Source organism: Neodiprion lecontei, chromosome 1 (assembly GCF_021901455.1).
Source record: "Neodiprion lecontei isolate iyNeoLeco1 chromosome 1, iyNeoLeco1.1, whole genome shotgun sequence".
Taxonomy (NCBI): domain Eukaryota; kingdom Metazoa; phylum Arthropoda; class Insecta; order Hymenoptera; family Diprionidae; genus Neodiprion; species Neodiprion lecontei.
The window spans coordinates 31,669,379-31,694,577 of record NC_060260.1 but is presented as its reverse complement, the minus strand read 5'-3'; the positions used below and the strand labels follow the sequence as shown (position 1 = coordinate 31,694,577).

At 37.8% G+C, this 25,199-nt stretch overlaps 5 protein-coding genes across 13 annotated transcripts in view; 2 read left to right on the top strand and 3 right to left on the bottom strand.

The window, feature by feature from the left end:
- Positions 1-6,325, top strand: part of LOC107219410 (Ig-like and fibronectin type-III domain-containing protein 1) — a 171,672-nt gene extending 165,347 nt beyond the window's left edge. For 5 of the 6 annotated variants that reach the window (XM_046734882.1, XM_015657612.2, XM_046734893.1 and 2 more), the window contains 13 exons: positions 73-279; positions 369-717; positions 784-1,111; positions 1,196-1,371; positions 1,464-1,602; positions 1,764-2,092; positions 2,223-2,469; positions 2,562-2,740; positions 2,869-3,151; positions 3,269-3,527; positions 3,644-3,846; positions 3,924-4,135; positions 4,346-6,325. In XM_046734882.1, the coding sequence (XP_046590838.1) occupies positions 73-279; positions 369-717; positions 784-1,111; positions 1,196-1,371; positions 1,464-1,602; positions 1,764-2,092; positions 2,223-2,469; positions 2,562-2,740; positions 2,869-3,151; positions 3,269-3,527; positions 3,644-3,846; positions 3,924-4,135; positions 4,346-4,495 (3,061 nt within the window). In that variant the 3' untranslated portion in view covers positions 4,496-6,325. Of the gene's footprint in view, positions 1-72; positions 280-368; positions 718-783; positions 1,112-1,195; positions 1,372-1,463; positions 1,603-1,763; positions 2,093-2,222; positions 2,470-2,561; positions 2,741-2,868; positions 3,152-3,268; positions 3,528-3,643; positions 3,847-3,923; positions 4,136-4,332 lie in introns of all 6 variants that reach the window. The other variant, XM_046734898.1, reaches the window with a different exon arrangement.
- A 107-nt stretch (positions 6,326-6,432) lies between these two features.
- LOC107219403 (SET domain-containing protein SmydA-8-like) lies at positions 6,433-12,022 on the bottom strand. The gene is made up of 9 exons (XM_015657603.2): positions 11,752-12,022; positions 11,449-11,598; positions 10,768-11,022; positions 10,275-10,517; positions 10,047-10,200; positions 9,749-9,905; positions 9,141-9,502; positions 8,771-8,871; positions 6,433-8,542 (listed from the first exon to the last, which is right to left on the bottom strand). Exons 2-9 carry the CDS (start codon positions 11,593-11,595, stop codon positions 8,384-8,386), a joined length of 1,578 nt encoding a protein of 525 aa, XP_015513089.2. The 5' UTR covers positions 11,596-11,598; positions 11,752-12,022; the 3' UTR covers positions 6,433-8,383.
- Positions 12,023-12,222: 200 nt separating this feature from the next.
- Positions 12,223-13,759, bottom strand: LOC107219402 (protein aveugle). The gene is made up of 4 exons (XM_015657602.2): positions 13,525-13,759; positions 13,282-13,371; positions 13,071-13,184; positions 12,223-12,918 (listed from the first exon to the last, which is right to left on the bottom strand). Exons 2-4 carry the CDS (start codon positions 13,318-13,320, stop codon positions 12,742-12,744), a joined length of 330 nt encoding a protein of 109 aa, XP_015513088.1. The 5' UTR covers positions 13,321-13,371; positions 13,525-13,759; the 3' UTR covers positions 12,223-12,741.
- Positions 13,760-13,837: 78 nt separating this feature from the next.
- On the top strand, positions 13,838-22,270 carry LOC107219423 (protein transport protein Sec31A). Of its 2 annotated transcripts, none has more exons than XM_015657641.2 (14): positions 13,838-14,054; positions 14,578-14,788; positions 14,924-15,246; positions 15,448-15,545; positions 15,616-15,861; positions 15,940-16,233; positions 16,418-16,765; positions 16,870-16,996; positions 17,072-17,377; positions 17,864-19,044; positions 19,880-19,963; positions 20,076-20,318; positions 20,461-20,532; positions 20,614-22,270. In XM_015657641.2, exons 2-14 carry the CDS (start codon positions 14,586-14,588, stop codon positions 20,800-20,802), a joined length of 3,714 nt encoding a protein of 1,237 aa, XP_015513127.2. In that variant the 5' UTR covers positions 13,838-14,054; positions 14,578-14,585; the 3' UTR covers positions 20,803-22,270. The 2 variants fall into 2 exon arrangements, with proteins under 2 accessions (XP_015513127.2, XP_046590875.1); XM_046734919.1 differs by lacking the exon at positions 13,838-14,054 and adding an exon at positions 14,187-14,209.
- Positions 21,918-25,069, bottom strand: LOC107219404 (integrator complex subunit 10). Of its 3 annotated transcripts, XM_015657605.2 has the most exons (8): positions 24,910-25,069; positions 24,724-24,791; positions 24,420-24,663; positions 23,822-24,332; positions 23,441-23,757; positions 23,135-23,299; positions 22,797-23,055; positions 21,918-22,701 (listed from the first exon to the last, which is right to left on the bottom strand). In XM_015657605.2, exons 1-8 carry the CDS (start codon positions 25,057-25,059, stop codon positions 22,535-22,537), a joined length of 1,881 nt encoding a protein of 626 aa, XP_015513091.1. In that variant the 5' UTR covers positions 25,060-25,069; the 3' UTR covers positions 21,918-22,534. The 3 variants fall into 3 exon arrangements, with proteins under 3 accessions (XP_015513091.1, XP_046590916.1, XP_046590923.1); XM_046734960.1 differs by lacking the exon at positions 24,910-25,069 and having other exon boundaries at positions 24,420-24,656; positions 24,724-24,774; XM_046734967.1 differs by lacking the exon at positions 21,918-22,701 and having other exon boundaries at positions 22,893-23,074.
- Positions 25,070-25,199: the final 130 nt, after the last annotated feature.

Below are 25,199 nucleotides of genomic sequence, written 5' to 3'. Positions count from 1 at the left end.
TCTTTTTTAGTGTAGCAATATCAAGAGCGCAGTGATAGTGATTTGAAATAATTTAAACTCTTCGATGTTTAGCTGCGTCGAGAAGCTCTGCGATCCGTCCTCGATCGACCATGCAGAAATTCATAACTTAATGATCTGTGCTCCGTGGGCTCCCGATACTTTTGCTTGTCTGAGTGACGGAATCGATCATACGCCGTGTTGTAAAGCTCGTGGATTACCTGACATCTGCCAACCATTCTGCAGCGGCAACGTGACTGTAATTAATTTCAATCACTTCAGGTGCGTTGAACACATTTATTTACATCGGATTTTGATACACGAATAAATATCCGGTGCGATTGATTTATTCGATATTTACCATTGTTCAGATGCTTGAGTTACATGATGGTATACAAGAACTGCTTGTTGGATGGTTACGGTGTCCTTCCGTCCGCCCCCACCAGTATTCAGATCTCCAACATCGACACAGACTTTGCAATCCTGCAGTGGTCACCTCCGAAAACGCTCGGTGATACGGTCAAAGGCTACAACGTATACTACAGGGAGCTAACTGACGACTATTCTACAGCTATATACGAAGAACACTTGGATGTATACAGTCCTACAATATTAACCAATTTAACCCATGACACTGACTACGAAGTTTACGTAGAGGCACGAAATACACACGGAGTCGGCGACCCGTCAGCGAGAATAATCTTCAGAACTCAGAGCAAGGTAATCATTGTATAACTATATCATTTTGCGTTGACAATAATCCGACCTCTCTCAACTGTCGCGTAGGTCCTTGTCGATAAGGAAGAAGAGGCTTCTTATTACAACATCACATCATGTTGCGTGGAGACGAACCTGAACAGTATTTGTATGCCTTTGTGCACCTACGATGCTTCCATGTCCGATATTCGAGCACTGGCGTCTGTGTGCGATTCCGATTTCCATAAAATACTGAAATGTGCAGCTGGAGGTAGAAATCACAACGATTGTTGCAGTCGTCGCGGAGTCCCTGCAGGATGCATGACTCTTTGCAGCGGAGTCATTGTCGATAGCCTCATCAGTACTGCTACAAGTTGTATTCCATTTATTGGCAACATTGTTCAGTGTCTTGAGGAAGGTGAATAGATGAAAAAATGTCCATCGTCATTTGGGACACGGAATTATAAACTTCGAATCAAGCATGACTTCCGTGTAATTTCAGGCGTCGATACATTACCGGGTCCCATTTCTGAGCTGCACGCTACTGAAATCACAGACAGTTCAGTAAAATTGGATTGGGAACCGCCAACCGACGGATCAAACGTTACCGATTACATAGTATACTATCAAAAAGTTGACAATACCTCGATGCACGAGACGGTCAGCAAGCTCGATCATGTAAGTTGTAATCTTTAAAGATTAATTAGTGTAACGTCAAAGAAGTTTAGTACCTTACTTGATATTAGAAAATAACAATTTATTTATTTCAGCAAATAAACGTTACCGAAACATCCGCCGCCATTACCGGCTTAGAAAATCATAAGTTATACCAAATGTTTGTTGTGTCTCGTAACAAACACGGGACTTCCTTGCCGACTTCTATTTTAATGATCAACATAACGAGTATCGGTGAGGAAATTGACATTTGTATTTAACTCTTATCTCCCACACTGCGAGACGCAGAGGAATGCAGCCATGTAGTGCATTCCCAGCGTGTACTTCATTGAACAAGCTGTGCAGTATTCATTGAGTGATCCTTCACTTGTGAATAATTTTCCGATCTTTGGCAGAAATTGACGACAAAGGCGTTCACGCTGTTACGTCACCGCCGCATTCTCTCGCCGTTTCGGGGCACAGTGCAACCTGGGTAACAATTTCTTGGCAGCCGCCAGAGTTCTCACATCCTTCGGAAAATCTGACGTACGAGTTATTGTACAAAAGTACAGCCGATCAACAGTTCCAGCACATTCAAACGTCCATCACATCACACAGAATTCAGAATCTGATACCGAATACACAATACATTGTCTTCGTAACCGCCCATGGTAAGAAGGGTACCAGCCTACCTAGCGAGACGCTCATTGCATGGACAGATCCGGCATATCCCGCGTATGTCGAGGTGAGATCATTTACCACTAATGCTCCCGCATTCAGGTCGTCACCACATCCCACGAAAATTCAATTTCTAAGGATATTTTGTTACACTCGCTAGCCGCAACCAACATTGACATTCGTATTCCTGTATGTAGCCACCGACTGTTCATCCGATCAACCTCGTTGTAGAAGGCAGCAGCATGACCATTTTGTGCATTGCGATGGGTACGCCAATGCCGACAATCAGCTTATACATTAGCGGGCGACTTGTCTATCAAGAAACGACGAGGCATATGGTTACTGTTGTGAACAACGTAACACGAGATATGGATCAAATTAGTTGTTATGCAGACAACGGTTACGGTACACCCATGCAGGCTAGCAGAAAAATTTCAATCAGTCGTAAGTGCTACTAAGTATGCATGGGAAAAACAAGTAAGATAGAGGAATACTGTCCGTAAACTCATTTCTTACCACGCGCATTTTTCTGACAGATGTACCGCACGTAACTGCATCCGTCATAACAGTGGCCGCTTTGGGTGATTCCGTGGTATTGGAATGCAAAGTCGAAGCATATCCAGAACCCAAGATGCTATTCTGGCGAGATAAGAGTGGTCGCATTCCCGTCATTCAAGGTGGGAAGTACAACATCCACGTTCAGCCAAGTAAAGATGTGAGTATCAATGACTTTTACCGAACGCGTCTTGCCCGGAGAAAATGAGTCGCGGCTACAGTAACGACTGGGGTGCAATTATTTCTCCTCAAATCAACCTGCATAATCCATTATTACCTTATCTCTAGACGGAGACTGAGTACGTGATGCAATTAACCATCAATAAGATATCCGAAATGGACGAGGGCGATTACTTTTGCCACGCGGAAAATGCGTTCGGAAGTGGCACGCAGCCCGTGAGTGTCCGGATCAGGAACGTTGCCGCGACTAATAACGTTACGCAGTGTTGTATCGAACAGAACGTAACCAGTGGTTGCATGGAAGCGTGCAGCTTTTATTTAGACATAGACGCGGTCATCGACAAGCCGCAGTGTATCAACGACTTTGACAAGCTCATGAAATGCGCCGCCGGTGAGTAACCGCTCCAACAGTATGAGAAAAATGGGCATTCGAAAGCTGGCGGAACCTTTTTAACATAACAATTGCGAATGGGAGATAAGTGTTTGTTAACGGTTGCATTCTCTTCAGACGGATCCGATCACAGATCCTGCTGTGCAAAGTGGGATGTGCCTCGACGCTGCCTGGACTGGTGCCGCGGAGAGCCGCTACTCAACAACAAATTCTGCGTTTTGTCCTACACAAGACCTATAATGAGCTGTTTCCAAGAAGGGCGAGACCGTTTACCGGGTCCACCACAAGCAATCAGTGTAGACGTTCTAGATCCTCATACCGTAAATGTTCATTGGACACCGCCCGTCAAAAATCCACATACGGTGGAAGTGTACAGGTAGAACAAGATGTTTACAATGGGTATATAAGTAGCATATGCAGTGTAATGTACATCAAACAGAGACGAGAAAGTAAAAAGTTTTGGGCTGAAACACATGCAATGTTTGATTGTAGAGTATTTTGGCGCCCCAAGGGAGCAACAAAGGGTAACACCACTAAGAATGATACGAAAACGACGAACTTAGTGATCTCAGGATTAAAAGAAGGTGTAATATACGAATGCGTGGTTAAAGCTGGTAATCACTTGGGTACGAGTACCCTTTCTGAACAGGTGGAGTTCATCACTGGGGACAAATACGTAACGTCCGCACTCGGAGGTGGGATGCATAGATATTTTTCGACTTTTGCATAACGTACTACGTCGAAGTTTTAACTTTTCAATTCATCCTTGCAGATTCTGGATCTCACGTGGGAACAGTCATCGGAATTATATTGGCTGTTGTTTTCGTGGCTTGTATTGTCGTCGCTGGTGTTTGGTTCGTTAGAACGAAACGACTGAATGCTAAAGGGCAAGGTGGTGTCGCATTTGAAAACCCGAGTTACCTCAGAGAAGTGAACATGGATCATATCCAAGATCAATCACAGGTCAACGGCATCGCGACTTCGGTAATTCTTAACCCGTTTGTGTTCATTTAATTGTAGATAAGAGAATTTTTGGAATATAAATTCCCGTGTTGGTGCTTCCCATGACATCTTTTTGTACACTTCAGCGACGCCTTGACTTGTGGATAAACGGATAGTTACACATATTTGATACCATTTGTGTTTTCGAGTTCTATAATAGAATTTATATCACCATTTAGTTTTCATAATTAGGTAACGTCTGGAGGTACTGGCTGGAAACAAGAAACGTTGAACGTACCATCTGGTCAAATGGGTTCAATGACGAGCCACGAGACAAATACACCCTACGAAGAACTGAAGCTTGGACAAGACGGCGCTGGATTCAAAAAACTTTGCCCGTAGCACACAGTCTTCATCAGCCATTACCAGGATCACGCAAACCTTATGCCCATACGCTTAGCACGTGAGTCAACGTTTTGAAAATGACACTTAAACATTTTCGAGTCCAAAGTAAAGTATATGTACAGTAGATACAATAGCTGAGAGATTAATATCATGTTACTGGGTACAACGCGATGGCCTTCGTGGGATCTGAATCTAAGACTTGATGGTATTTTTGTAATTTTTTAGTTGTTTTCAGGGCTTATCCCCCCCCCCCCCCCCCTGGCCCACCCTCTGATGATCATATGCACTTATAGATCGTATTTGTCAAATTCTTATCTCGAACACTCAAATGACCATTGGCGATATACATGCAGAATAAAGTTTATGCCAAACCATTCGCGTACTGTTTGCGTAAGAGACTGCGCATAATTAACGTAGTTTGTATATACACACCTATCAATGCAAACATCATACACATTCGAATTATATTATAATATTTGTCGTAACTGTTCGAGGAATCGGCATTTTATTTGTTCCGCAGTTCTCTTGTGGTTGCATAGAGAGAAGAAAAAAACAAAATTGATTGACTCTGTGTAAAATATGGTATAGTATGTGCAAGTGTAAAAATTTAACGTTAGCTGTGATGTTTGATACATCGAGCTATAAAGATGAGAAACAAATTATTTTAATGAGCTGGCCTCACTGATTTTCACGTGGCATATTTTCTAAATCGAGACAACTACAAAGTCACTATGCAAATCGGTAATTAATAGCTCTTACTATCAACTTTAATTTGTTTCGTCATAGTTTTGTGTAATACCGCAATCTCTATTAATACGTAAACATGTAATCACCTACCATCTAGAAGCATGTATATGGTCTTGAAACACGGGCAATGTAAATTACATAGGTATGTAATGTGATCAAGTGATTGCTCAAACAATACTTGACTGTAGGTTCCACTTTGTCCAGTTCTCAGGCCTTCAATGATCAATCATATTATGATAATAATTTTGTGCGTATTTGGTATGTTTTACTCGAATTTTTAATTAATACGATTCCAAAGATAACAAACAACAATATACGATGAGATATCGTAGATGCGCACCATAAAGATTCCCAATTATAGGCAATTCAAGGTACACATAGAGTTTCCGATTTTTAGTAGTGGAATTGTACCCCCAGTTGCCTATAATTACGGGTCTTTATGTTGCGTATCCGCGTAATGTCACAGTACGTGCAAAAATAAGTAAATAAAAATGAATATCACATACCATGAATGAATGTATAGCGGGTCGCATTAAAATTAGAAGTGGTGCTATGATCATTAGCAATCAAATAATATATTGCGGTGTATAATATTTTTATGCATCTACTTATAGAAGGAATACCTGGAAAATGTTTATTATTACGTATGTAGTAAATTCACAGCGTTACGATACGGGAAGCATTATAGGAATAGCTACTATGTTTCACATCTTGTCTATTGATAGAATTTGCATAGTATGTAATGTAAAAATATATTACGAATGCGAGTGGAGTTAAAATTTAGACAAAATGGAGTAAACGGAGACAATCCGGACGGCACCATATTGTTTATATTAAATAATACCCGTCCTGAAACTTATATAGCTCACTGAAATTATTGTATAACTGTAGCATATTGAACCCCCTAATTGCAATAGTATAACGTATGGTACCAGTAATGTCAAACTATTGGATTACTCACTAATGCATCGAAATTTAATGTACAGGTTGTCGAAACGATGAAACCAAAAAAAAAAAGAAATAAAATTAATGAATAAAATGAAAAATATAAAAAATATACATGGAACAATGAAACATTACGGAAACCTTCCAACAAGAACACTGAAATATAAAGAAGAATAATGCGAGGGTTCGTGATTCATGTATTGTTGGTTTCCGAGTCGTTTTTAAAAAAAATCTGTTAAAAGTAAATCTGTTAGAGTGAATAGAACAAAACAAAAAAAAAGGGAAAAAGAAATTATATTATGTATTGAATATCAGATACGCTCAAGTTTACACGTCGTCGACGGTCGATTTGATTTTAATTTGTTGGCGGTTCTTTTTTCCCTGACTTACATAAGATAATATGTATATTTTTAATCATGATACAGACTTGAATATGCTTATCAATACATTAACCGAGACTTCGAAGTGAAGAATAAAAATGAACGAAAAAAAAGTAAAAAATACATATTAAAAGTTTAAACCTTACAAACTATAAGTGAATGCAGTTATCAGGTTAAATAATAAATTAATTGCTGGAGTATTCTTTATAAGCTGCAACGTTTTAACCATAGCTATCTATGTTTAATATCTATTGTATATTACACTCATTCAGATTGAGGTGTAATTTTCTCATCTCTGTTTTCACTTACAGTATAATATTGAAAGGTTCTATCTGCATTAAACTGTGTAAAACAAACATCCTGGTCACTGCATTAGCGTAAAGATAAAAAAATATAATGTAAAATAAGATGTGCATTTTAACGCTAGTAGTTAATGTTAGTATGTTATATCGTTTAATGTTTTAACTTAGAAACCCTCGTCTACGTCACTCTGTTAATTCATGTGAAAATTTTAAATCTTATCCATCACCATACAGAAAAAACGGACGGGCGAACATGAGCCGCAGTCCTAACTATTACTGTATAATTATTGAAAACGTGATTAAACGTGTGGACTAATGAACTTGGAGTGACCAAAAGATGTTCCACGCTAGGTGTATAAAATATGGCGAAAAAAAAGTTTAGACCTACTATATTTGTAAATAAAATGAAACAGAATTAAGAACCAACAACGTAGTTTGCGGAGATTAAAGGGATGCTTGCTTATACCATCCGGAATCAGTATTTGACTGTTCATTTAGTGAACACGGTCAACTAATTTGAGTATGTACGACCTTGCTTATCTATTCTGTGTGTCACATAAATCATTTCCAACCCACACTATTCTACCCAATCAGTTCCAAAATCCAGTTTCCAAATTTCTGATTAACTTATTGCCGTCATCGTGTGCGCACTGTATACGAAGATTTTAGTGTAAATGGAGAAATGGTTATCAGACAGTTCTGTATTAAGAGCTGGGTGCTGAGAAGAATATAAGTATGCATTCTTCGCCAGATAATATGCTACTACTTCGACTGATTCCGATGGAAATAGTGACTGGGTTTGTAATGTGTTTATGTAATAAGATGACAATCTTCGATGTGAAGGTGATATATCCTGTGTTATGTTGGATGTTTGTAATGAACTCAACTTAACATACATTTTAGTTACAACAAAGAATTAACTGATGTTAAAACAAGTGAGGATCTATCGCGAACGATTTTCGGCCTGTCGAATTGCAAAAGAAAATCTAAGATTGTTGTTTTATAACTGACGAACTCCTCGAATAATGTTGTTGCGACACGTGAATTTGTGATTAGTATGAAAACATTGCTTTTCTACGTGCAGAATAATCGGACATGGCATTGAAAACTTTAATTAAAACGATTGTAGCCCGCAAGTACGGGACGACATGTGCCTTCACTGAATATGTAATTTAGTTTACTATAACTATAATATAGTACTATGTAATATTGCACACGAATAAAGTAAAACGTACATGTATTGAAGTCTAGCCCCAAGCTTGAGGATTTATCACAATTAATGGACAAATATATCGCTGCCTACCCCGATTAACATCCTGATGCTCGCCGATCTATGACTACTACAACTGATTTTGAGAAGAATGGAAGAGTCAGGTTTCTCACGAGACGAAAAATATGTTCTCAGGTAATTGTATTGGTACGTGAGTTTTTGATATGTACAAACAATCATGATTACAAGACAATCAATTAGGAAGATTACAAATTCACTTAACAATTACAGAATATCATTTTTACATTGGCGGCATACTGATGTTCTGATGCATTACTTTCAGAATTGTTTCTATATCCTGAAGATTCTTATGAGCTTGTACTGCTATTTTCCCCTCTGGAAGTGCCTCTGGTTCATACTTTAGTAACTCGTACGATTCGGCCAATATTCGCTTTGATTCCTGCAGCGATCATTAAGAGGTTGGTAATATTATAAGAAATATACAAATACAAGCATATGAATTAATTTTCAAAATATGTATGTGGCTGAGGAACATGGTGCAAAAAGAGCGAAGTCAGCAGATCGCCTTACTTCGTACAAGGTATTCGATTTTATTTTTCCAAATTGATGAACAATCGGTACTATATACTGCTTCACACGGATATGTATATTTAAAAATTAGTATTACCAGTAGAGCCTCTCGTAGCTCTCCAGGGTCCAGTCTGCGCCCACACTCAGCAATTGCAGCGTGTAGTTCAAAGAGGACTAATCCAAGAACTCTATTCTCCGCTGTTGAAACCAACCAATAGATGATTATTAATGCCGATTGTTTTTGCATCTTGAATTATACAGTCATTAAAAACATTTCATTACTATTTTCCTACTATAACAAGGCCATGGGACCGAAGATACGTGTTATTTGAAACGCGATGTTAATGAGCTGCTTGAAACAGTTGTTTGTACAATCAAGAGCCCAGCGTTATGTAAATAGAGTCAGCGTCAAATCTTCTTCAATTCGAAGGACATATATACCTTGCAACAATTGTCCAGTTACTCACCGGGAACAAGCTTTTTTAAAAGCTGACTGACGTGCTTGCACAGCGATATTTTTTCTTGCAATAAATCGTCACTGATTCCAGGTAAACCAGGATTTTCCTGGCCAATTAATTGAGCCAAAGCCAATTTAACGTCCGTAATATAATAATGATTTTCGTGGAGAAATTTGCCGTATTCTTGAATAAATTTTCTACATTGTTCCATGTCGTTTTTCTTCATCTGTGACAAATGTATTCCGATTTGCTCCATCATTTCTTCGACCGCGTCAAAACTCTTAGTACTTGAACATGCGTTGCATGTGTAATCTGGCCTTTCATTTCCAGATTTAATGAAGGTTTTCGGAAGGGCGTGTCCATTGCAATCACTTTATGAAAAAAATTTCTCATTAAACAACTGTTTACCATATAATTCTTCATTGCTTACGCGCCTCTGATATACATATTCTAATTCGAAAAAAGTAAAAATCGACCATACGTCAAATAGGCCGCATAAGTAAATTCATACGGTGCGTTAAAAAAAAAAAAAAAAAACTACTTTCAAGATAGCAAAAGTGCCATGATCACTCGAGTAATTGAAGTAACAACTTTTCAAAAATAATGTACGAACTCACGCATTCCAGCATTTGATAGCATTGTACATAGTTTCAAATTCTGTAGGATCGATGCATCGTTCGCACATGCACTGGAAAAATTTCGTCTGTGCCAAATGATGTCTCCTATTCTCAACGCCCCAAAGAGGATCGGTGTAACATATCGTTATATGATCGCCTGTAAGATGGATTATATGAAAAGTGAATTTTTAACGTAAGCGTAGGTGATGGATATGTGAGCGATTAGAAATGTGAGAATATATGATGAAAAAAAATTTTTTTTTAAAGTGATACTAAGTCATGGAACGGAACGAAGCACCTTTTTTTATGGGTATTGCAGCTCGAGCAACAATGCCACCGTTACTGGTGAAGCTCTTGGAGCAATTTGCTCTGCAGCTGTGCTCAACAATGGACGAAATATCGTAAACCGCGATATAAGCAGGCTCGGTTAACGGCACTTCATGACCATTCACCTGAAAAACATTTGAAAATATACCACAAATCCGTAAACGGGAGCATATGTGATTGTTTACCGCCAGTGATTTACCTGCAGAATGCCGACGACTTTTGCAACTTCTTGTTCCGTAACGTCAATCTTGAAGAACCTCTTAATGAATTGCGCGACGAAACGAGGCGTGAATAAAGAGGTGCGCTCCTGTTCCTCGGCGTGGTCTTCAAGATTTAAAAATTTCTCATATAGACCCGGATCTGCTTCGCGCAAGTGCAAGGCTCTTATCGTTGTGATACAGCGATAGGTGGGGTGCGGAAAAACAAAATCCGTAATTGATACCTGTATCCCAATCGAACGTTAACGAGGGGGACGAATTTTCCCATGCAAACGTACGGTGCAATTAATGCTTCATCGTGTTACCTACTACTCCTATCAAAATCTTGGTAAATCTTGTAGCCAAAAGGCAGGTCCTGAAATGCTTTTTGTTTTTGGAACAATACGTCGACAAATTGCAGATCCCTCAGAGGTCGGGTTTATTTTATCATTTATTAACAAACCCGCTTACGCACATGTGGCGAGCTTTGCGTACCTTTTCGTCTTTATACTTGACCGTGAATTCGCATTCTGGCCCGTGATCTCTACACAGTCCGCATAACGGCCAGCCACACTTGCCGCATGGTACCGCAGATTTTGGAGTAAGCACTGCGTAGCATCCTAAGCAGACTGGCCCCGTTTCCAGCGGGGGTCCTTCGACGAGGGCCTTCTTCTCCTGGAAGACCACCTCGCCAACATTGATGTTTCTTATGGCCACGTAGTGTCGTCCGAGAACTTCGTTAGTCGCAATCTAATTTTCACGACATAAATCTTCATTCGTCAATACATTTAAATAGAAAATATGCCATTTAAAGTTTTTTTAAATTACACTAAGAAATTACATATACATATTCACAATTACTTCATAATTTGTCCTGTGTAAAATCTAAGTTAGGTATACATGCCCAGAAAATACAAGTGATTTAATCGTGGGTAATAAACGAACAAACGTGTTGCTCCTTGCTTATGTATAGATTATTCGAAAAATTGTAATTCAGCCAGCTATAAGCTAATCCATTTACGAATTGAGCAGACTCGAGCTCGTACAATCATTTAGTTTCTCGGGCGAAATCCGAATAAATACGGAATCGATACCTGTGATGACTAATAAGAGATAAGAATGTTAAAAATACGGAATTTGGTCCGTTTGGACATTCGTCGGTTCGGTGTTACATACCTTATAAGGAATACACTTCTTCCCGTGAACCTTCCAATGGGACTTTTGGTGCTCTCTGCTGCAGTAAAAAACGCTCTTGCAAGCGCTGCACTTGTGCTCTGCTGCCATTCCGCATACAGTGCACAGCTCCTGCGATTCAGCACTCATGATCTGAGGTTGAAATAAAAAATCAATCAATTGTCTTTAATTCTTTAAACATTTCCTTCTTTGGAGTAGTCATCGACAAGCTGGAAAATTGCAAAACCACCATCGTGCTTTCAGATACGTGAAAATAAGACCACGCGCGTCGCCGCAAATACATACCTATAGGTATTGTATAACAATAGATTGGTAGGTCGACAATCCTATTGAAGCTTGGAAGAATCGCAGCTGTTTTTAAAATTAAAACTGGAACGTACTTATCGCTGGTAGCGTGGAACCAACTTGCCCAACTTTAACCTGTGCGAAGTTCTATTGTTGGAACAAATAAAACACAATAATTCCGTTTTCACTCGCGAGTATTAACGCGTGCGAGCCGCGCTAGTAGAGACGTGGACTACATAGATTCTTACGGTCTGTTACTGTGCAATACCTTGCTGACTATTTATAGTCAAGCAGAATGGTTCGAGCAAGAATGGATCAAGCCTTTTCAACTAATGAAGCGACTCCGAAGACTTCGTTTTAACTTGTGCTGCTGTCTTGGCCTATATTTTGTTCTGGCCTAAATAATTTACTGATCATTTAATTACACTTAGTGTTACGTTGCTGGACAGGGATAACAAACTTTTAGTCTCATTGACCATCAATTTTTGATTTATTAAAAATATCGGCAAACAAGTATCTGAAAATCAGCCTATGATCAATACAGCTTTCATATTATATGAATAATGCTTGGTACATTTATAAAGCATATGTAACTTCCTATTTACTAAGGCTCATTGCGCCGCAGTTTTCATTTAGAATTTTCTAAAGAACATGTCTAAAACAGTAAGTTTTTGTGGTTTCAATTACATTTCGATCCCCTGGTAATATTTTTAGTTAAAATACTCATCAATGGTAGTAATAAAATAACTTTTTATCAAACAACTAGGTACAAAAATATGTTTTACTAATTAATATGTTAGTTTGTACATGAAAATGGGTGAAATCGGTATTCAAAGTGTGAAACGATTTTTCATCCATCGAAATATTGATCGCTTTGCTCATTCCCTAGATGTACAATATCAGTGAAAGAGGGAATATTCAATGAAAGGTACAAAGTGACTGATAAAAACATTAATTCTAATGATAGTAATTGTCGACACAATCTCAATATCAATCATAATTAGTATTATTTCTACGTTCAATATCTCTAATCTCCAATATGTCCGTTTTTAATCGCAATTTCATAATTTCTCTCCATATATCCGATCTGTGTTCCTCATTCACGATTCCCAATCGCAGTAAAATGTTCTCATTGACCCTCAGAAGCGCTCTGCCAGTTATATCATGCTGTATAAAGAGAAAACAACACAGGAATTAGGACCGCATCTGTTATATTCAAATATAATATGCTTGAAATCAATGAATTATTCCCTAAAGTCAAAATTACATACATAATACAATAAGTCGGACGTTACGTGCTATCATATTCTCTCACTTACATACAAAAACTTTTCATGATACAATTGATAGTAATCGCTACAGTGTCTCCGCAACCACTTCTGTACATCTAAGACATTCCACAAGTAAACTGGACGGGGCCGCGCAGTTTTATTCTGAATCACAGAGAGAATACTTAAGGCATGTGAAAACATTCTCACACTTAATAAAATATTATAACTTGTAATTCCAAGGATGCAACGTAACTCTTACTTTCGGTTTGTTATAAGAATTCACGCTCTCCTCAACCATTATTGAAATTTTAGGGTTAGAAACAATAATTGTTTACAGCAACGAGATCACCTGGGGGATAGCAGAAATTATTTTAATAACGGTGTTAATTGTAAAATAATCGTTTAATTTCAGAAAATGTAGAATACGGCAATTTAGACTCAATATTTGCCGTAATCTAAAAATAGAATTATACATGATAATTGCAGAGGAAACTGTACTGACCACAGTGTACTCAGTAAAATTGCACCATCAAATTGAGCTCGTTTGTTTCCCGTGCTAATTACTCATTGCTGTGCAGATCAGACTTCATCATCTTCAAATCATACACACACGAATGTACAGATATATTTTGAAAAAATATATTCATACGAATCAGTAGATTGTACTGTTATACGCTCTAATTGTAAGATTGTATCATAGTTCAGTGCCTGCCTGACATTTACAGTCAGAGCAAGTTTACAAAAGTTTACAAACATATGACTGATCCACCTGGTGTCGCTTTTAGGAACTAAATTTGAAGCCGCGCTATCACAAGTTACCACCGAACGGTAGCGACCAGTCGTAGCCGGCTACACTTCGTGGCTGGTTGTCGAGCCGGAGCCTTCCGCTGAATTTTGCTACGCCGCGCTACGAACTACAGGCAGTCCGGCAGTCGCCACGTTGGAAGTGTTGACGGTGGTGAATCAAATTTACCTGACGTTACCGAAATTATATTTATAAGGATTATTCATACTGAGCGGAACGAAAGCAAGGTTAGCCACAGGATTGTTTACATCATTATTCGTTTCAATTTTATGCCCAGATTGTGTTCTTAACTGCATATGTCAGGTAGTTCTTATTAATCCGTATGACATTTCAGTCGACTATCAAATCCTGTCCTCCACCAGACAACTGGACCTTTCATAAGGTGTATTACTTTATATTAGGAAAATATTTACGGTTTGTGATCTCATCTTGCAACGATACATCCAGTATTCATTGCTGTACGGCTCTATCATCAATGCTGTAGCTGATCAGATCTCTTGCGTAGCAATATTGCATCTTTCATTTTTGAATTATTGTTAAGAATTCATTACTCGTACTCCGAGTAATTAAAAACTTGATACCACTGTCTGCTGTTGTACAAGTCAGACTATCATGACCCGTTTGGTTGTATTATTGATAATTATTTGTGTACTTATATCTCCAGAAGTGTAACACATATATTTGCTTATGTAACTTTTTAAAAGTCATTAATTTAAAACAATTAATATTTTTATTCGTTACGGTGATCAGTATACAAGATGAAAGTGAAGGAACTGTTACGCACTGTAAATGTGGCGTGGTCTCCACCTGCTCAACATCCGATATTGCTAGCGGCAGGAACCGCTGCTCAACAGTTAGATGCTAGCTTCAGCACATCAGCCAGCTTGGATTTATATGCTCTTAATCTACAAGAACCCGGCTATGACATGGATCTTAAAGCTTCGATATCTAGTGATCACAGGTTACCCTTGAATCATTTTCTTCCTTTCATATTCTTATTGTTGAAAATCCATATAAATTTATGCTATCCTTATCTTCCCTTATGTTTCAATTTTTAGATACTTACTGATATTTAAAAGTGTTTCTTGTTTTCAAGGTATCACAAGATCATATGGGGATCTTTCGGCAACAATCCTGCTGGTATAATAGTAGGCGGTTGTGATTATGGAACTATAAAAATTTATTCAGCGGCTAAGATGTTAGCCAATGAAAGTGATTGCATCCTCAGTAGCCCTGACAAGCATACTGGTCCTGTGCGAGCCATGGATTTTAATCCTTTCCAATCAAATTTATTGGCCACAGGAGCCACAGAAAGTGAAATTTACATATGGGATCTCGTTAATACCAACACTCCAATGACTCCGGGAACTCGAAGTCAACCTCTGGAAGATGTCCAGTATATTGCATGGAACAAGCAAGGTATAGGGTATAAATTATATTATCATAAACTCAGGTGTAAATTTTCACTTACTTATAATTAATCGAATCCCTTTCCAAACTCGACTCAGCCAATTCAAATTCCAAAACTGGTAATTTGCAGACTTGAAACTGTTGATTTAACTTCAAAATTTTTTGTAGAAAACAGTATGATAATTATAAGATCGAGTGTTACTATTTCAGTGCAACACATTCTCGCTTCCACTTTCTCTCAAAGATGTGTGATTTGGGACCTACGGAAAAATGAGCCAATAATCAAGCTGAATGATGCAAACTCAAGGGTAGGTTTAGTTTTTTTCAAGTTAATCAAATTGTCATACACTATCAACCAATTACTCATCTTAACTTCAGGTTCGGTGGAAAGTGGTACAGTGGCATCCAGATGTTGCAACACAGTTATGCCTTGCATCAGAGGATGATCAGAGCCCGATAATTCAGCTTTGGGATCTCAGATTTGCCACATCACCCCTAAAAACTTTAGCGGCTCATCAGCGAGGCGTTCTTTCAATTGCTTGGAATCTACACGACCCTGATCTTCTGGTCAGTTGTGCCAAAGACAATAGAATACTTTGTTGGAACCCAAACTCAACGGCGACTGTAAGTTTATCTACAACTTTGCATGCCATATTTTGACACTTTGATTGAATTTAGTCATGAGTGTTCATTCAATCATAGAATGGAGAAGTACTTTGTGAGTTGGCACAAACAAATCAGTGGAACTTTGATGTCTCTTGGTGTCCACGCAATCCTGGATTAGTAGCTGGCAGTAGTTTTGATGGCCATGCAGTTGTTTACTCACTCTTGGGTGGTCAGCAACAAGTTTCAAGTGAAACTTCGAACAAGATTGCTGATTCGTTTCCTGGAATGGATGCCTTTGCTCAAGCACCGCCATTGCTGCAAAATGAATCAACAGTAGATCTGAAAAAAGCTCCTAAATGGCTAAAAAGGCCTGTTGGAGCTTCGTTTGGTGTGAGTAATCTGTGTACTTTACATAATTGTGTAATCTGTACGTTGAACTAACTTATACTCAGTTTTACCGATTTACAATTTACATTTTAACTCTTTTTGATGATATGAAATGTAGTCAGTAGGGTGTTAAATTTTAATATCCATGTTTAATTTGACAATTACACAGACATTTGTTTAATTTCAGTTTGGTGGAAAACTGACATTATTCGAAAATGACCCACCTAATTCGAATGGTCGAATCATTATATCACAAGTAATAACTGATCCAGAATTAATTCACCGATCAAATCACTTAGAAGCTGCACTCCAAAACGGACAGTTTGGCGATTTCTGCAAAGGAAAAGCTGATACTGCAACTAGTGATCATAATCGTAAAGTATGGAGTTGTTTGGGTGCACATTTTGGAGATAATATCACTGGAGATATATTAGAATTATTAGGATATGATTCGCAATCGATTAACACAAAGCTCAGCAAGTTTGTACCTGAAGAACAAACTGAAACAAGCACTGAACTAAATAAATTAAATAATGTAGGTATTTTTCCATCTTGACACAAACTGAAAAATGTTCATAGTGCTGAATGAATAAAATATTTTCATAAACAGATGAAAGTTACAATTACTCGTTGTAATAGGTTTCTAATGGCAATGTAACTGACGGAAGTGCAGCATTTGATGCGATTGCTCAACAGGAGCAGACAAGACAATCTCCAACTTCGATCAAGCCTATTGAAACCAATTTCAAACTCAATACTGGAGATGGTAATACTTTCTACATGTGTATCTAATTACCAGCTCACAGGTCTAAGGTAGTTTACTAATTACTTGGTATTTCAGATGAAGAAGGACTCATCACTCAGGCAATTCTACTTGGGAATATTGAAGCAGCCGTTTCTCTTTGCTTTACGAATAAGAGATATGCAGATGCAGTTATTCTATCAATGGCTGGAGGACCTGACTTACTTGCTAAAACGCAATACAGATATTTTTCGGAGCATTCAAGTGCTCTTAATTCTCTTATAAATTCCCTGGTTAGTGAAGACTGGGGTGATATTGTCAGAAATTGTGATATCAAGTGTTGGAAAGAAGCATTGGTGGGAGTTTTCACACATTCCAACCCCGAAGAGCGTTCAGCCCTTTGTGGTAAGTGTGTATAATAATAATAACAATAATCACTCCTGTCTCGTCATAATCTTTTGGGTATTTCCCCATAAATGATTAGCCTGTGCGAGTTGAGGGAAAGATGGGTTCATAACCATCATTATACGTCTGCAGCTGTGTTAAGCTTTTCAGGAGAAATACCTACTCATGATTACACAGGGGGCAAGGAAAACTGAAAAATACCTTGCCCAGGTGTAGCTGGACCCAGTTCAAACCTCAGTTTGATGGTTCGGCACTTGAACGATGTGACCTGTCTTACAATTTTTACGACTTGCCATTCAGGTCTTCTTCGACAAGCTGGGGAATGTAACTCAAGTCCTCTCATTCTATAGTCTTGAACAATAGTGCAACGCCACTATGCTCAATGAATATAACCGATTGTAAAATAAATGGGCACTGATTGTTGGTAATTTAACTGAAATAATTTGTCACATGGTATAATTGAAATACTGAACATTGTTCTTTCAGATGTGCTCGGTGATCGATTGGTATCTAGTGGTGATCCAATCTTCAAACGAGAGTCCCAGTTTTGTTACATTTGTTCTGGAAACTTAAATAAAATGATCGAAGCATCAGAAGAAGAGGTTCAAGAAGTTGTGGAGTTAGTAACTATCATGCAGAAGGTTTTAGAAGCTCAAGGAAACATAGATGTTAAAATAGAGGGAAATGCGGCTGTCCTACTATCTCAATATGCTGAAATGTTAGCTACGGAAGGAAATCTAGAAGCTGCTTTAATTTATCTCGGTAACAGTCAAGAAGCAAAAATCGCAGCTTTGAGAGATCGCCTCTGTAAGGCCTTGGGATACATTCAACCAACTGCCCAGCAAGCACAACCCAGAGCATCGATACCAGGTCAACAGACTTATTACAGCCAATCCAGAAGATCGACTCAACCTATGATTCCTCCACAACCAGCATACGATCCTTCAAAAACAGCATATGATCCTTCACGTGCAGCAATACCACAAAATAATTGGAACACAACACCTACTAAACAAACATATGGACCTGGCACCAATCAGTTTGGGGGTCCACAACCAGGCCAATTTGGAACGATACCAAATCAATCTATTCAATCAACATTTGCTGATCAATATGCACCACAAACTTACGGGCAGTTACCGGCTGTACCGCCGGTTCAACCTCCGCCACCACCACCCTCAATAGGTTCAAATCCCACTGGGTCTAGACCTTCAAGTGTCGGTCCACAAGCTCGTTCAAAGTACATTCTTGACCCATCTGTAAAAACAAGTTCTTTTGGAAATCCGTATGGCAATCAAAACTCTTTTGCACCTACGCTTCAGACGTATAACAATCAGCCACAATCTCAAGTTCCACCTATACAAGGTTTTCCCCAGCAAAACTCTTTCCCGACACAACCTACCGTGTCACCAAATTTCTATTCCAATCAACAACCACAGCTGCAAAATCTAGTGCTTAATCAACCAGCAACCAGCCTGACCAAGCCTTCACAACCTAATATAATGAATCCTATGCAAAATACTACTCAGTCGTCTATGTACAACCCTGTTAGTGCACAACCACAACCACCACCAGCTCAAACATACAGTAACGAAATCAGTTATCAACACAATTCACAACAGTCTGGCTGGAACGACCCTCCAAATGCAAATACCAGTCGAGTACAGGTGAGTCTCCTACCTTGTAGTACTAAAAATGAAGAAATATCTAAGCCAATGTGGGCGTATGGAAAGGTAATTGAACAATTCCGTTCAATAGTTTATTTTCAATACTCAAAATTTTCCTGTTCCGTATCGGATTCAATTTAGATCGTTTTTAATATCAATTTAAACTACAGAACATAGACTAAAATAAGTAAATGGTACAAAATATTCGTTAGTTCTGGCATTGACAAAAGTGATAAATCGGTGTTTATCTTTCTAAAATGGCCTAGCCATTGTTGACAGTCAACAACAATAATGTAATGTCCGCTGAGCATGCAGGTAGCAGGAAATGGAAAGAAAAACACCTGAATTCTGGTACTCCAAAGGTAGCAAATCTTCTGGGCATTTTGCGTGACTTTTGAAATAATGTTACCGAAGTTCTTTAATATGTTGTTACCTGCTGAATTAATGTGTTCGTCACCTGTTTTGCATTATCGCCATTCATAATTTTGGGACTTGTTCACTACATTCCCCGTATATAATTGGAACATTCAGTTCCTATGTTTGTTACCATAATATCCAAAAAAATTTCACGGATTTTTGTAATACCTAAAATTCATCCTGGCTGAATACGATACATAATTCGAAAGGATTTTCAGTGTTTCACAATGTATCACATTTGGACTGCTTCCATGCTAAATCCAAGTACTAACTTAATTTTTCTGTGGAATATTTCCTAAAAACTACAAGAACTTAGTTGTTTTGAATAATGCAATTGAACATTTTGGTCTTATTATCTTATAGGTGAAATTTATTCATTATTTTCAGATTATGTTTAAGTAATTGTGTTATTATTTAGGCAAGAGCGGACTCCTTTCAGCCACAAACTCCAATCTTACATCCAATTTTCGGCAGTACTCCGCAACAGGAACCAGTTCCTAACGTAAGACTAAATACTGAATATGCAAATTTTTAATGTTGCAACTCAATCCTTACTGAATCGTCGATATTGCAATGTTGGCAACAAGTTGTAATTCTGTTTAATCGCTTTTCAGCCGATTGCACAAGAAAGTGCTTACTCTAATTCCCACTTACCTTATGGGCAGCAACAACAATATGGTCCACCTCAACATATTCCATCGCAGTTCAACCCACCTGTTGAATCATTACAACCTGTGCAGTCAGCAAGAATTGCTGAACCTGAGAAACCAAAACCACCGATACCAGAGGAACATGTACATTTAAAAACTGTATTAGATGAAGTCAGAACTCAGTGTTACAACAATGCCAAGAATCCGGTAAACTTCATTAGTTGATAACGTTCATTGAAAAGTTATTGGATGATTAATGCTGTGCTTCTTATTCATTTATGCCACAAACAAATAATATTTTCAAAAGCCATGTTCACAAATTCCGTTCATACTTACTTTATTATTTCAGCAAATCAAACGAAAAATAGAAGAAGTATCAAGAAAACTGGAAGTTTTGTATGATTGCCTACGAGAAAATAAGGTGAGACAATTAGATATTGCCAGAGTTTGTAAGACAAGTATGAACATAGAAGTGACTGCCAACTGACTGTTGTTTTTTCAGTTGTCCCCAAGTACTCTGTCTTCTCTTCATCAAATGTCTGAAATGATACAGAGCGGGAATTATACCGGTGGATTGGGACTTCACACGCAACTTGTTTCCGGGCCAGATTTTAGTCAGATAGCCTCATTTATGCCTGGGCTCAAAGTTCTGTTGCAAAGTGCTTTGCAACTTGGTGTATACATCAGATAGTTTGTATTAGAACTATAGAAATCTATAGTTCAAATAATAAATTTATGCATTCGTTACGGTTTTAATTTGTAAAAAAAAATGGCACCCAGGGTCAAGAACGTAAATACATAAAAACGTTTTTTCAGAACATCCCTAGTTCTAGTACGCAAAGGCATTATCATCATAATTCTTAAGACATCAGACTGATTTTATAACGATATTGAAGAGTTCAAACTGAATCACAGAAATTGATTTTATGGCTTCATTTTGTAACTAATCTTGCGCATAATTTTATGGATATTAGACATTTGAAAGTATAATATTCAATACCACTTGAGGAATCACTAGTAATTTACAATACTCTTATCACATTTTTATCTGCAAAAAATCAATCAAATCAAACAAATCTATTTACCAGACTTTGACAAACATTTAGTTCATTTGAAATTTGCTGTATATGTACATACAATTGATTTCTAAAATATAAGTACCGTATAGTACCAATCTAGTAAAGATAACGGCGTAAAAATTATCAGAATTTCAAACAAACAATTTGAACCAATGGGTTTAGAAGGGATCAACTGAGTGTTGGAATAATTCTTTATCACTCTGTTAATTATAATCTTTAGTGAACGCTACATTTAAATCTAAAACGATCTGAAATAAAATGTAGGTCTCACTGATTGTAAGACTGCTATTTCAGTCCCGAATTATCTTCTCGTCAATTTGTAATAACTTGAACATGGGAAGTATTAACCTCCAGAGTATTAACATCAACCATCACACTTTGAATAGTAATTTATTTTCCGTAACTACAAGCCAGTAAAATAATAAGCTGTTTCGAAGTTACAAAAGTTAAGTTTCTGGTGTCTTATCACACCAATTCGGATTTTTTGAGCCAAAAGTTTAAGGGTGTCTGGAAGTTAGCACAACTTTTTTTTAATATTACAACAATAGTACTTGCAAGTAAACATATTATTGAATTAAATAATTACGATATAGTCGTAATACTGACATCGTAGTGAATCCACCACATAAACCTCACTTTGTATAAAAAACTTGGAAATTGACAAATGAATTTTATCGTTAAGCACTACTTTCTAAGTTTATATGCACTAGTATTTTTTCAAATCCACTTACTTTCAAAACGGTATCTAGCATTTTCACACTAGTACTATGTCCCTGTGTCGCATTGCCATTTAAATTCTGTCATTTAATTTCAATTTAGATTTATAACAATAATGAAGAAATTCTAGGCACGAAAAATTAATATAATGAAAACCCCGCTTAACTCAATGAAGATATTCAATTGTTAATACAATAGCGTTATAGTATATAAACTTTTTATATAACAAAAATATTCAACCTATACATTTATATATTAAATAAAAAAATATGAATTGTTGATAGTAATCTTATTTTGTAAGAAGCGAATTGTGAAAGACCTGAAAAACAATTATAAATAAATAATCCAAGAATTATGCTATAAGCTAATTTTTAATAATTCTATACAGTATTCAGCTATAAACTTATCAATTAATACACACGTTATAGACTTATGCATAAAGCTATTCACACGTAGTATTATCCAGACCACAATACAAGTAAATACACTACAAATTACTTTTATGCACAAGCAAAGCTGAGAAAATTTTGAGCAGCACAATTCAAGCCTCCTGAATTTTTTGCACTAGAATGAGCACGAAAAAAGTACTTCACAAATAATTTTCACAACATTACCAGCATGAATCAATTATTGTCCCATTAAACTATGCAGAATAGCATTTTTTTCATTGACAATAAATCTCTGTATAAGGTCATCCATAGGTTCAATTCCATCCCGTGCAGCTTGTCGTCTCATAGCTTGTTTCACTTCTTCTCGCACTCCTTTATCTGCCCCACGTGTTGTTATACGCCGACCTAGTACAATCGCAAAAATGTTAATATGTATCGAAATTTGAGAATCTGACCATCTTAACTGAAACATTCGTCTCATTACAGTTATATTTGCTTACTCTGTAAAATTCCTGATCCACTGGCTATGTCCAAAGATACTCCACCGCCATGCTCGGTCCACAAATATGTGAGCTCCTCCAATATATCAACGCATATAATGTATGCTTGAAATAATGGGTACCCAAATGAGCCACGATTAAGAATTCGTTCAGTAATAATACCCAACGTACCAGCTTCTTGGGGCCAATCCATTTGCATTAGTACCATAGAATGCCCCAATGCCAAGTCACCAACACCTCCAGGTATTGTGAAATTTTCCTAAAAAGATTAGTTGGACCTCATTTTGATTTATTGAACTGAGCTAACTGATCATTTATTTTACAATTTCAGTACTCACTTTAATTGACGCTAAAAGTAACCTGGAGCAGTATTGGAGAACAGGATTACGTGCAAGTGTCAGATAATGCAGATGACGTACAGCTGGGACAGTTAGGTTCATAGAAATCTTACCACGTGCTACCGGAAGCATACTGGTAATCAAGACAATGTGTTCAAGCATGCTCTGTAATGAAATCAGGTACGTGACCATTAATGCCTGTAACATACCTCAGTAAAAGAAGTTCTGTATTCATCAAACTTTAGGCTAAAGGCAGTAATAATTTTGATACGAGTTCAGGGTTGAAAAATGTGATTGCTAATTTACCTTGTAGTCTTTCAAAAAATAGCAAGAGCTGGCTAATCGAAGTTCAGTAGATAGATTGCAGCTTTCTTGCGACAGCCTGGACAAAGTATCACGATGTAGTCCCTTATACATTGCTAGGTCGGTTAGAAATAAGCTCAACCATGTGTCTAGTCGTAATTGCTGACTTAATTTTCCCACTTCTCTTTGAAGATAGTCGCTGCTGTGTAATATGTCCCATAACCTTACAGCTATTCCTAGTCCATTTCCATTATATTCCCCATCACTCGTCACCATTAGTGCTAAAGAATCTTCTCTCTTCCGCCTTTTTAATTTTGGATCTATGTTGTAAACAAAATGAATTATCGTGCGACTCAAATTTTTTTATATTTTTTTAGGGCTTACCAGCAGCAGATGGATAGCTCATTTCTCCAAATGCCTCTACAAGGCAGTATGTTGTTTCTGCCGAATTAATGAGCGCTGCGTGTTCATGCAATACCCTCATTAGTACCACAATAGAACAAACGAGAAGTTGTCGGGCTACAAGTTCTTCACACAAAGATCCGCTATGAGTTGACGCATAAAGCTGTAGTCTTTCACTGTAAGTTTCACGACTCCAAGGCATTGCAAAGAGGGAGCTCAACTCCCACGTCAATTTGCCCCCAATAAGTTCAACCACCTGAAATAATCTGTCCCAGGGCTGCAGAATTTGAGCATCTTGAGGATGTTGTATGTATGCCAAATAAAATTCAACTGCTTTGCAAAGTAAACGCAAACTCAGACGAGGATTAAGCTCAACAGGAGCAGAACCAAGAAGCGGAAGTGCGTCACAAGCCAATAAACGTCGAAATCCATTCACCGCTCGACCAGGATGGCTGTGCTTCTCTGCTGTTAGCAGGGTCTCTACCAAACGTGGCTGTAAAAGCAAATAATAATTGAGGTAATCAACTAAGTAAATGTTAATCAGTGTATGGAAAATGAAAATTGTGATATAAATATTTACCCCGTGAGTAGCGATAGTCTGTGGAAATCGTCCCAGGAGAAGGAGCAATAGTTTGCAGTGTTCCATTGTATCCTCACTGTGATCAGCAGTCATGACAAGAAGCCGATGTTGCAAATCTTGGGGAATGTGCTGAAACATTTGGCACAACAGATCTGCTTCTGGATCGCATTGCTCTGATCTTAAGCACGCCGTTACTGTTTCAATCTCTTTCCATATATCACGATCATCCGGAAAATTCTGAAATCTATCGAAGAAATGAAAGAGGTATGAAACAATTTTGAGTCATGTTAATAAAGGATCTTACATTTCACTGAAGCATTTTGCAGCTTCCTTGACATTTTTTGATAACTTCTCGATACGATACGCCTCAAACTGAAATGAAAGAAAATTCGATCATCAGTGGTAAAATCATGTCAAAGGTACCGATTTTAATGGTACATGAAACCAAGTGATCTATGTATCAACTATGTTGTTTACATCTCGTTCTAACCTGTACTTTGGCACTGTGGGGAAATAATGATTTCGCTGTAATCAACCACGACTTGGCGGCATAAATATTCCTTGGCAGTTCTTCTTTGGCTCTCCTTATCAGGTATTCTTCCTTCGAGAGATTTTCGGAGCTCTTTGCTTTCTCCAACATTGTGTATACTTTTGGATTTTTGATCGCACCATTCGTGTACACAAAATTGAAGGAATTAGGCTTGCCGACATTCTGGCGTCTGCTCGCTTTTTACAACCGGTCTCAGGTATGTATGCATGCATGCGTGTATATGATCAGTA

Coding starts and splice junctions, on each gene's coding strand:
- LOC107219423 (XM_015657641.2), top strand. CDS start 14,586: ATGAAAGTGAAGGAACTGTTACGCACTGTAAATGTGGCGTGGTCTCCA. Junction 17,378..17,863: donor AGAGCGTTCAGCCCTTTGTG/GTAAGTGTGTAT, acceptor TTGTTCTTTCAG/ATGTGCTCGGTGATCGATTG. Junction 20,533..20,613: donor ATTGCCTACGAGAAAATAAG/GTGAGACAATTA, acceptor TTGTTTTTTCAG/TTGTCCCCAAGTACTCTGTC.
- LOC107219404 (XM_015657605.2), bottom strand. CDS start 25,059: ATGTTGGAGAAAGCAAAGAGCTCCGAAAATCTCTCGAAGGAAGAATAC. Junction 24,333..24,419: donor AGACTATCGCTACTCACGGG/GTAAATATTTAT, acceptor TTGCTTTTACAG/CCACGTTTGGTAGAGACCCT. Junction 23,056..23,134: donor TACTTTTAGCGTCAATTAAA/GTGAGTACTGAA, acceptor TAATCTTTTTAG/GAAAATTTCACAATACCTGG.
- LOC107219403 (XM_015657603.2), bottom strand. CDS start 11,595: ATGAGTGCTGAATCGCAGGAGCTGTGCACTGTATGCGGAATGGCAGCA. Junction 9,906..10,046: donor TGCAATACCCATAAAAAAAG/GTGCTTCGTTCC, acceptor TCCATCTTACAG/GCGATCATATAACGATATGT. Junction 9,503..9,748: donor GCTATCAAATGCTGGAATGC/GTGAGTTCGTAC, acceptor TTTTTCATAAAG/TGATTGCAATGGACACGCCC.
- LOC107219402 (XM_015657602.2), bottom strand. CDS start 13,320: ATGGTTGAGGAGAGCGTGAATTCTTATAACAAACCGAAA. Junction 13,185..13,281: donor ATTCTTATAACAAACCGAAA/GTAAGAGTTACG, acceptor TCTGTGATTCAG/AATAAAACTGCGCGGCCCCG. Junction 12,919..13,070: donor ATCATGAAAAGTTTTTGTAT/GTAAGTGAGAGA, acceptor CTCTTTATACAG/CATGATATAACTGGCAGAGC.